The 12,206-nt window shown below is 38.7% G+C and overlaps 1 protein-coding gene across 2 annotated transcripts in view; it reads right to left on the bottom strand.

Annotated features, from left to right (window-relative positions):
- LOC116429047 (furin-like protease 1) overlaps positions 1-12,206 on the bottom strand; it is a 312,518-nt gene that overhangs the window by 38,451 nt on the left and 261,861 nt on the right. For both annotated transcript variants that reach the window (XM_031981433.2, XM_031981432.2), the window contains exons 5-9: positions 11,066-11,231; positions 9,539-9,711; positions 1,182-1,599; positions 845-962; positions 461-542 (exon numbers count right to left, since the gene is read on the bottom strand). In XM_031981433.2, coding sequence (XP_031837293.1) covers positions 461-542; positions 845-962; positions 1,182-1,599; positions 9,539-9,711; positions 11,066-11,231 — 957 coding nt within the window. The remainder of the gene's footprint in view (positions 1-460; positions 543-844; positions 963-1,181; positions 1,600-9,538; positions 9,712-11,065; positions 11,232-12,206) is intronic.

Genomic DNA, 12,206 nt, shown 5'->3' with positions numbered 1-12,206 from the left:
TTGACATTAAATACATCTTCGCGACTGTATTGATTTTGTATTTTATAAATGAACGTTACTTTTTTAATGCTGACAAATGATGATAAATTTAAACGCATAGTAATGTATAGATATTTTAGAGCATTACTTGGAAATGGAAAGGAAAATTTTCTTTTTTAAAGGAAACGAATTTTCAGTTTATATGTAGATTGTAGAAAATTGGAGAAAATATCATATTTTAAGGGACTTATTGACAGATTCAGTATCGTGATTGAAGAAAAGATAATTTCTCGATCATTTTTCAATAATATAGTTAATATCGTTTTCAATATGAAAAAGACTTCTTTTCGATTAAAAATCTTTCGCGGAACGTTGCGTAAGAAATTTTTCATTTACAATCACGTTTTTACGTGTTCGTGATCGTAAGCTATCAAGGGGAAAACTATTAACCTGCAGCTTACCTGAGTGACACGGTACTTACCTGCACGTGCTCGAGAAAATTAACACCGGTACACTCCTTGACGTTCAATTCCAGAGTTAACTTGTTGTTCGGTGGTATCGGCCTACAATATACACACGATATTCAGGTCAGTCATGAAACTGGGACACGAAATATCACGAGTACATTTTGAAACGATCAATCTGGTAATTTATATACGCAAGATAATTTACTGTGTTTCTTATAAGAACTTAAAGCTCTATAATTTAATTAATCTATCGTTAAAGGAAATTTTTATGTTTTTTAGCGATTCTCTAGTAACATTCCAGTTTTTCTCTATATTCGTCACGTTTGCTTGATTAACGACGAGAAATACCTGTACGATAATTTGAATATAACAACATCTTAACGTGGAAATAAATTTACCTGCCCATATGTGGTGCCGAAACTTCGCACCTGTGTTGCTCAGGCACCGTCCGCCATCTTCTAGCTAAACGTACCATGGCTGCGGCGTCCATCAGTCCGTAACCGAAACTGTGGCTCACTACAACAAACAATGAGAAAATATTGAAATATAATGGAGGCGACGACCAACAGAATAGAAAAAATGAGGGCCTAAGTTGATAACAGTGTAACGCAAACGTTGCAACGCCGAATAATTCATAAGTATTCCTTTTCTTTGCTGCAAAAGACAAACTCTACGGGAAAACGCTTAAGACTTTCGTGTCGCTTAACGTGTTAAGTACGCGTCGTCGTAACTTACCGTTCCTTCCGACGCCGTTTGTCACCCAGTCCGGCGCCTTCAGGTTCGCGGGTTTCGCGGTTCGCACGACGATGTGCTGCATGTCCCTCCAGGTCAGATCTTTGTTGGCCTCGAGGGCAAGGGCGCAAATGCCGGCCGCGAGGGGCGCCGACGCGGACGTGCCCGTGTGACTGCTGGTGCAATGGTTATGCAGGTCGGTGGTCACCACTTGTTTCTCCCCCGCTGAACCGGAACTGTAGGTGGTCGCCAGGGTCGAGGAACACGCCTCGCTGTACCAGGGCACTTGGCCGTTCTCCGTTGCGCTGCTGATGGACAGCGTCCAGATGCTGTTCGTATAACCGTCGCAGTTGCAGTTGTCGTGGTCCTTGCCGCCGTTGCCCGACGCCCAGACGAAGATCGATCCCTTCCCGTGACGACCCTGTCGATCAAAGCAAGGCAGCCCGATGAATCGACCGCTTTGTCACATCTTTGATGTGACGTCGCTAGAGTGGTGCGTCGCTAACTGGGAATTAGTTAATTGGATTAACGAGGAAGGAGGAATACGCTCGTAGATAGATAGAGGCGTGTAAGTTATATTAAGTCGAGGAAGTTTCAGTTCATATTTTGTGTTAGGGGATGATCGAGTGATGTAAGTTATATTTTAGGGAAGTTTTAATCCCTGTTTTGAGGTAATGCGGTAGATTAATGTAAATTTTATTAATTCAAGGAAGTTTCAGTTGAAATATTCGGGTAATATGGTAGAATAATGTAAGTTTCATTAATTCGAGAAAGTTTCACATATTTTGTGTTAGGGTATCCAGTGATGCAAGTTACATTTTAGGGAAGTCTCAGTTCATATTTTGGAGTTACATGGTAGAGCAATGTAAGTTACATTTTGGGGAAGTTTCAGTTTGTAATTTGATCGAGAAATGGAATCTATACCATCGAGTGAGAGATATAGAAAGCTTTCAATTGAAAAGCCAGTTACATTAAGTAGAAATACTGAGCATTGGCCAGACACAATCGAGAAATTATATTACACTTTTTATTCGATTAAAGAAACAAGAACTCTAGTAACAACAAATGATTGTATTCACGAGAAACGAATTAAAAGTTAAGACAATACGTCGAAATTGTCAATAACGATTCATTAACTAATAAGACAACCTAATCGATGAAGCCATAGTTTATCGAATATGCAACATTTGTTCAAGTAGCGTAATCCGAAATTGAATGCACACCGCAGCAACGATTTCGCTGAAGTGTATCTTGGAAATATTAAAGTATTTAGCATATATGGGGTACCCGTCGAGTCGCCGCAGGCGGAAAGTCGCTTTATGAATATGTAACGATTAATGTTGTATCGGGAAGTAGTGCTTTAAATGCAGAAGTAACAGTAATTATACTGGAAAGATGAATTCACATTTTGCGATGGCGACGGTCGCGAGCAGTATTGTTATAACGGTAAGAACACGGATATCTGACTTCCGTGGAAGTCCCGTTAGCATTTAAAGTCCTGAAGTTGAAAAAATAACTTAAAAATGCTAATTCATCCGTGCGACGGATTCTTTGAAAATTGTTAAAAATACAGAACTAAAGTAGTAAGAGGAAGAATCGTCGAATAAAACGAATAATATAACATAAAATATTCCAAAGAATAAATGGAAGTAAAATAAAATAATCCACTTACGCTTGTTTCCTTTTAAACATTTTTCTATCTTTTCGATTTATGCTTGAAAAAACTGGGACATTACATCACGAAGCAGAAAAAAGTTCCTTGTTTATTCCCCTTCGGCGAGTCAGCATTCGGTCGGATGCTTTTCGACCATGCCAACTGTACCGTAGAAATTAAATATTTACCGAATCTATTTAATTTATTAGAATGAAGTGACGGTGCGGCCAGGAGGAATTTTATTGGGCCAAGTTAAGTTGCAATATAAGCTTCGTCAATGTTTTCCTTTCGAGTTTGCATTCGCTGCAGATAAAATTTATTGCTGTTTGCTTAACGCTATTCAGCTTCGGGGGAATATAATTGTTTATCTTGTAAAGTTATAAGAAAATTTGGAACGCGGAAAACGAAAACGGGATAGACAGTGGAACTTTCGGCCGACGAAACGTAAATCAAAGATTCCATTTAATTCAGTTTATAGGAAATGTTTGACCAAAGTTTCCCAGGAATTCGATGCCTTAGGCCTTTCAATATCCTCGGACTAATTTTATATTCCTACTATGTTAACAATTATTTTCAGTATTTTTTTAATCGAATTTCTTTTATTCGTTGTCTTAACGTATCCGTTTATCAGCAACGTTCAACATTTAACAATCTATCATGCGATAGAGAAGAATTGAATTAGTTTTTTCAAGTCATCATTTTCATCAGTCATTTCGATCTAACGGGTTTAAATGATCTCTGTGTATCCAGAAAGTTTATCCTGTGAAAAGGTGAACAAAATTATAAATATAATAAAATTATTCTACATTCCACTATTATCATAAACCGTAACATATGTTTAATTTTAAAAGAACACTCAAACTGATAGATTCGTATTCTTTGTATCTGTATTACAATATAGGAAATTAGATTATAGGAAAAAAGTTCGGAATCAAGTCTTCCACATGTTTTAAGGTCACCTAAATCGACGAGAAATCAGTATCAGTAGTAATGAATTTTAATACTTATTTACAGATTTCAAATGAAACACATATCGATAATAAAAATACCCGAGACATCTTGTCGACAGCATACGTCGATATCACGGCGACCATCGTGCCCCGGCATCGAAGAAAATTACGGTTACTTAATCACTATCCTCCGTACGAGAGCCGAATGGCGTGGCTAATTGCTCGCGCGTTACCGTCGTGAACGTTAGCCCAAGCTTTGGAAATTCTGGTCCGGTGAATTCTATTTTCCGGCAGCCGTTTTAACGAGTTCCCGCGGCGAAAGTACCCATCCGAAATTTGCATATGACTTACGGCCGGCGTTCCGCGAGGAAGGTTAAAATGGTAATGCGTGCAGGTGCGCGGCGTCGCGGGGACAGTCCGTCTGAAAGCAGCCAATTAGAAACTTTCTGAGAACTGACCCCGACCGCGCCGGAGTCTGTTAAGCCGGATCCGGGGGGGCTGAAGAACTTCCGACCCGTTCCGCGGCCGTAATCGAATTATGGTTGTCACGGGCAACGACCGTTCCGTCGGCCCGTCAAAGAATCACCATTCGATTGCCCGGATAATTATCGGGACTCCTGACTTTTTCTCCGGGCAACGCCAATTAACTGTCACCGGGGACGCTTCTTCTTCCTTCTCCTCTGTTTCTCCTCGCGTTACCTTCGCGACGCGCGCGTGTTACTTTCTTTTGTTTCGAACGGTAGATTTGTGAGGGATCTTCGATACACTCATTGTTTCACTGTTTTTTTCGGTGACATGAAAGGAACGCGCAATGTGAAATTCGCAGTGTATAATCCGTGTATATATGAATTTTACAATTGTAGAGCAAAAGTCTGAAACAACCCCAGCTGAACCATCTTTGTTATATAAATAAAGCTCTTCTGGATACGCAGTAGCAGCTGCCGTTGATACTTATGATAAATTACCAGAAAACTATTGTATTTAAGAAGAATCGCAAAATAATAATGTTTCGGGCGATACTTTGATTCGTTAATGACACTTTTCGGGTGATAATGTTTCTTGTAGAAGTTTAAAGGATTATTAGTGGTGTTTTTGGAAATAATGGATGTTTGGATCAGTTATTCTGTCATTGAAAGCGAGAGAACCTCTTTTAAAGTTATTTTCAGTATTATGTTAATATTTCTACGAGAATGTGACTCGTACATTTTAATGAACATTCTACGTATATTCGTTTCACGATAAAAACACTGGAAAAATTTATCCACACCTTGAAAATACGAACCTCTGCTATGATTCGAAATAAAATGCGCTTCGCCTGGTTTTGTGCGTTGTTATTAATCTACTCCATCGTCTAAAGCCGCAACAGCGTATCGCGTTAAAAACAATCTCCCTAAACCCACAAACAATCCGTTCGTTATTTTATACACGACCATAGAAACCAAAAAGTGAATTCATTTATCGGGAAATCCGAGTCCTACGTTCATGTTAACCGAATAAACTAAAAACAAGTTTAATGCCCGAAAAAACTAGGTCGCCCAGAACACCGGAGGAACAGTGGACGGGCGGAAAATCCAACGATAGAGATCGCCTGGGGCGCTATTGCTCGATCCGATCCAGATCTCCCTAAGCTTCGAATCAATAGAAAAAAGATTCGCGCGAAACTCACGAAGAAATATGGCCGCCGCGCAGCCATCGACCGGCAAAGAAATCCCCAGCGGGAACAGTTGCTGGAACGCGGAGCGGAATGACGCGAAAACCTCAATCCACGATCGCCGCGCGGAACGAAAGCCGAAGAAAATAATTGTTCTCGCGAGGCCGACAACGCGCATCGGTTCCCAAACGAGGGTGTTTCGTTCTCGTTCAACCGCGTTCCGTTCAGTACGCCGCCGTATTTGCGACCTTAACCCTCATCAAGCGAGTGGCCGTTTTGTTCTATAACGGAATCTCCGTTTTACGTGAATTTCGAAGAAGAATCCTGTATTAAACTTTGCGCGTACATATTTTCAACTGCACACATTGCAGTGGGTAATTATACGATTATCGACTATATAAGTAAGTACATGATCGAATGAATAAAGTAGTAAATAGAGAAATTTGCAGCTGTAACTGTTAATATACACCCTATTCTGTTTGTACTTGAATTTTTCTCTTCGATAAATTATCACTGACAAAGTTGTCGACCACAGTTGAAAAATAAGTAAGAATTGCAGCAAATAATTAATAATCGTTTCTTTTTATCTCTGCCACAAACGCTGATAGTTTGTGGCAGTCGACGCGTTAACTTCGAAGTGAAGCGCTGGCGACGGTCACAACGATCCTCCGTTTCGTCGCGAATTATTGACAGCGGAACAAGTGTTGCGAGCATAATTACGGGGAAAATGTACGGCAGGGGGTTAAAGGGTTAATGATCGGTTTCTCGGTTCGCCGGGACCGAGGCCGAGCCAGACGTGTTCGCCGAGTCTGAGAACGGAGATAAAGCAACACCCCCGCGCCCGTCTGTCGTCTAGCGAACGCAATCGAAGAGGATTGCTTCCGAGCGACTGCTAGGCATATACATCGGGATAACAATGAGGTCGCTGCCTTTCCATTGTCGTCCCCGCGGAAAGATCCCCGGGCGCTGCTTTTAGGTGATACATTTCTGGGAATTTCATTCCGGGAAACGGCTCTTCCGATCTTATCGCGGACGGTCAGACGAGACGTTTTCCTTTCCTCCTTCGTTTCCCTTTCCCCCCTCCATTTTTTTCCTCTTTCTCTTTCGCTTCTCGTCTGGTAGTACAAATGGAGTAACGAACTTCTCGGATTTTTTCCCGGCGAAAACCTCGCGGACGGGTCCCGCAGCTTTAACCGCTCGCGTTGTAACAACGTGTTACGATTTTCGTGAATATTATAATAATGAAATTAACGAGTAAAGATAATTGCAACGGCAAGAAAACGAGGATAATGATTTGAATAATTGTTATCAATAATACCGTTAATGTCATCCTTCTTTGAAGTAATTAAAATAATTATTGTGTTTTGCTTTTATTTTACAAATGATTATCGGATTGCTAAAAAAATGGAAAATAGGGTGAAATGACATTTTCAGCGTAAAAATTTACTGGACCATGTTATGAGCATAATATCAATGTCTACGTTATGAATGTTTATGTTTACAGACTTTCCGACAATGTTTTATGAAAAAGAGAATTCTACAGAAGTTTCCAGAATTTAAATTGAAACAGATATTCCATAAAGATTCTGCTAAAATGTTTTTTCATTACACTTTGGGAACTAATGTATACTGTAAATGCATAAATTCCGAATGAACCAAGTAACGAAAAAGAAACAAATACTAAATAACATTATGTGCTTAGACCGAAAATACAATTGTTCAAGTAAGCAATAGTTTTCCGAGCTTTTATTTAAACAGGCCAGATACTATTGATACGCTGAGAAAGACATCAATATTTTGAGATACGGTAATGTCGCCATTTTGAACGAATTTATCGGGTTGTAAGGCGGATTACGCAACGCAATGATATTGAGCGGTGCACTACACAGGGCGTTCCGGAAATCGTGGTACAAACGGAGAAGAGGTGATTCAACACGAAAAAGTAAAACGGAAACGGCGAATAAAAATTTCTCGTACGATGATCCGTCCCCCGGAATAATTATTGGACCGCAAATTTTCGAGCAGATTCATCTTTTTACGCCAAGAATCACCAAACCAAAGCAGAAAAGAATTCTATTTCTCACATTAACGATTCCAATGAGTTAGAATAATATTCAACGAAATAGAATTTCGTAAAAATTTGTATTTCATCTGTTTTAGAACACATCTTTTAGAATTCTGATTCCGAAACGATACGATATAAGAAATAAAGATTCACCATTTTTCATTCCTCTGATTTCGGAATTTCAGTCGCACCTTGCGTTTCCGAGTATATCACTCTTATATTTTACTTCTGCCTTTCGAGTTTTAATTTTAAAATGTTCCAAATGGCACGTATGCTGAAGCACAGACACCATATTCGTGCTTTTCACATTTGCCAGAGCATGCGCGCGGATAATGGTGACCCAAATTCCATCGGTATCCTAATTTCTAGATGTCGTACTGTTCGGAAATGCAGAAGAATTCTAACCTTTGAAATTGTCATAGTATTTATGAACGTAATTTGAAACATAGATATTTATCATTCTACTTTCATTTTATTTTATTTTCATTTTCTATTGTCACCTTCTATTGTCACCTTGTTTAAATAATAAAATGCTGCGCAAAATTGATGAAATTCGACAATTTTCCATGTTTCGTTTTTCAAATTTCAGAACTCCCTCGTCTCTTTATGACCTCAATCATTATTCTTAATTTGTACTGCTCCGTTGTTTCGTAAATTACTTCGAAATTCAAATTTCAAGATTCATTACTGTTTTATTTGGGTACACTTATGGATTGGAACAGTTTCTACAAATATAATATAATATTGAGTTATTACAACAGTTACAAGCAACACTCATATATAATGACGTTCTTGGCGCGGATTACTAAACACGTGTTACACCATACCAATGCACTCGATAAAGAAGTAAGAACTTATAGCGAAATAAAAGAACATATATTCTGTTGTTCCCACTCATGGCGGTCACTTCGAATAATCGTGAAACTATGTTTCCCAACAATTACCGCACCGCGATAATACGGTGAAACAGAAATCGAATTTTTCAAGTTGTCACGGCGGAGGAGCCCTTAAGGTAGACGTGACAGGTGATCGGAGAAGGCGCGGCGGAGTCTATCGCAAATGGAAGTAGGCTACAGCTGGGATGCGCGGTGGCCCATTGTGCGCAAGTGTGCAGATTACTCTTATCGCCGGGGAGCTTGACAGCAACGGTTTCTCAGAAGTTGTATCTACGGGACGGGACTTTTAATTAGGCGCGCACCGACCGTGTCAACAATAGGTTATTGTCCCGCTGCGCCGAAAAAAGGAACGAACGCAAATTTGAGAATTTCTAGTTCAAAGGAACGGAGTGGGACAATTTCGTTGAAACCCACCGTGGAATTAATCCATTAACCTGTTAATTCTGGAATTTCATTTCAGAAATCTCTGATAACGCTCACAATGGAATCAAATAATAGAGTGTATACTCGTGTACCGCGGGCCGAATGCACCTGTATATTCGAACGAAAAGCTAAAGAGAAAGGAATTGGTTGAACAGAGTCAGAACGCAGATAATTTATTAAGTGTTATTATATTATGGAGAGCTGAGTACCTGTTCAATAGTAATAGCGATTGTAACCATGAAATAACATATTCTCTGAAATAATATTAATAAAAACTTTGAGTAATTATTATTTGAAGGAGAACTATTGAGCACGTTTCAATGTAACGTGGACATTGAAAAATTTATTAAGAAACTTATTTGTAAAACTCTACTTGGAAGATCAATAAGGACAGTCGCCAAAGTAGACATTATTTCATTCAATACTGATAAACAAGAAAAATATATAAATTATATGAACAATAATTATGTTCGTAGTATCTAAGATAAATGTTCCGACTTGTTAGAAAACAACGAATTTATTAATTTCACAAACAGCGAAGATATAGAACGAAAGTTCTTCAAGTACCATGGTGTCCGAATATTAATGCGGCCCACTGTACATACTATCGTTTTGTCCAGGATTGTACTTTAATATTAATATATACAGTAATGACATTCGCTCGTGGCTGTACAGGCTATTATTGATTTACGAACAGGGATAATAAAATTTGTTTACGGACCTTCGTGATTCCTTCGATGAAAGCTCTGGTGGCAAGTTCGCCGGGGCCATCAACCGTTTTACCGTCATCGTCCGGCCCCCAGGAGGCACTGTAAATGTCGATGTGCTGGGGATTTAGGCTAAGGGATCTCGCTTCGACGGCGTCCGTCACGTCTCCGTCTAACATCCTTACTCCTGGAGAAAATTCAATGAAACATATTTAACCCTTAACAGCTGAAAGGTTACGCTACGGAAAAATGTAAAAAAGTTTATTTCGATTTCTACATAGTACACTGGTTATACTTCAAGATACACTTTCCTTTCATATTTTATTACCAAATTATAGTATGAGAATATATCTTTATAGATGTAGGAATGTTTATTTATCGATTCTACTATGCGCGAACGAACACTAGGTGCTTCTAAAGGAAATAAGTTAAAAATATCGAGAGATATTTACACATTGATACTGAGTACTGTCATATGATATTTTTAATGTGTCCTTAAGCTTTTATATGAAAAATTAACATTCTGTATTTCTTAATAATTTCGTTATTTACTTCTGCGGTATATTAACGCGAAACTACCATGTATACATAAAAATTTTGATTTCTGTGATTTTGATAATCGTGACACCAAGGGGGCTACAGGTTTGACGAAAGTAAAACGAATAATTAATTTGTAACTTGCTTCGAAATATAGTGTTACGATGAATTATGTGTTGTTTAGTCCATGTTGCGGATAATTCCCATAGTTATCGATGAAAAGTTTAAAGCGCGCCCGGTGACTGCACTTAAAACTGGAATTGAAACACTTGGTACTTATTGCCTCTGGGTACGCTCGTATTTAGTTCCCGGTGCTCTGTGTGTAGTAAATATGGTTTCTAACTAGCGGTCACTACTGGTTAGTGTGTCGATTACAGTTTTGAACTTCCTCGCAATTACGGAATCGAGGCTAATTTCGACCTTCCAATTTAGGTCCCTGTGACAATCCGCCAGCAAATCTTGTTAAATTCGCGACATATGTGCGCGGCCTTCCTCGGTGTAGGTAATTATTCCTTCAACGGATTTGCTAACAGAGTTGCTTCGCCAGTGAACACGCGTTATCGATGTCGAAATGATCATTGCAACGATGATCCGGTATATGAGGTAATGTAAAAGAGGTGAAACTTTAAAGAGTAAAATTTGTATAAAGAATTTTCCGAGAAAATGATTTAAAATTGTGTAAAGTTTTACAAAGTTTATTTATAATATAATGATTTAAATAATAGAAATGTAACGATAGGGTCTGTCGCATTCATATTATCTTTCAACGTTTTCTTCAACGTTTCCAGAAAAGAAACTTTTCTTGTTTGTCGAAAGAATCAGATTTACACGAAAAACGAAACATAAATTTACTTTAGTCGCCGTTGCGCGATGAAGGAGTCTCGAAGGTATAAAAGTAAGTCAAGTTTCAAGGTTTCAGTGGGCTGTAGATTTTTTTTCACCACCACCGTTACGAGTTTTGTTCTGCTCGAAGGGGTTGAACTGGGTTCTGCACACAGACTTACCCCCAATACCGGCTCCGAACGCAACACCGACTGCGCAGATGGAATTATTAGCAGTGGCAGCCACTTCGCCGGCACATCTGGTACCATGTCGATTGCTGTCCAAAAGATCGTATCTCGGCATCGGATCTTCGTCGTGATTGTTAACATCGTAACTGGCTTGTGGGTCCTGGAACGACAGTTCGACTTTTATTACAAGACCCTTGCGGTATTATCCTTTTTGTGGCAACATTGTTACCGAATAACGCATCGCGAATAATTGCCTTCGATAACGAATAATTCTTACTACGTATCTCAGTATGTGAAAAGATAAGAGGATTTGGAAAATGCATGTAGCTTAAATTATTACAATACGGGTATGGCACTGTTTGTATTTTTATTCTTTCTTTCTTAATTTAATGAGTTTATACGAATGGAATTTTCTTTTCTCACTGTTCCAATAAAGTATGAGGTGCTTGAATAAATAGTTGCGGTTTAAATAGATTCTTTAAAAGGTTACATAAGTTGAAACAAGTGGAAATTGAAAAATTAAATTTTATTTCTCTTATTCACGTTTGATTCCCTTTTCTTGCAAAGTTATGAAAGTGTAAAAATGGCAGCGTGTTAAAGGGCAAGTTATGTACATTTGTTTGGAGGGAAAAGTGTTTTTCAAACGATAGCTAAATAATATTTACAATAATTTTCTCAATTTATATTGTAAGAGTGCCTGCCACTTAGAAATTCTGCAACTGTTGGAATTAAAATTACGATCTTATTGACACGATGTAATTTAGTATTTAGTCAGTTTCAAAGGAGCAACGATTACAGTGCCGTATTAATTACAATAATTTAAATTATGTAATTGCATTATTGGATTTCTTAAATGAGCGATAATTTGAGGTTAGAATTCTTCGTTTGGTCGGTATGGAAAAGTGAAAGAATAAAATCGGCGAATTAATATCGAGCGAACTAGCTTTCGAATTAGCGACTACACCTCGACTACAATTTTACAGAGCTCGCAGGGAATATCGATTTCCTACTGGTTTCGATTTAATTACATTTTCCTTCGGGCGGTTTACAAGAGATTGTTTGAAAGTTCTCGGACCGATGTCACGGCCCCGAGCCCGTCCCTACGAAATTGTGTCCGAACGTTTAAACGATTCTA

The sequence above is a fragment of the Nomia melanderi genome, chromosome 14, assembly GCF_051020985.1.
Source record: "Nomia melanderi isolate GNS246 chromosome 14, iyNomMela1, whole genome shotgun sequence".
Lineage (NCBI taxonomy): Eukaryota > Metazoa > Arthropoda > Insecta > Hymenoptera > Halictidae > Nomia > Nomia melanderi.
This window is presented reverse-complemented; position numbering and strand designations above follow the sequence as displayed.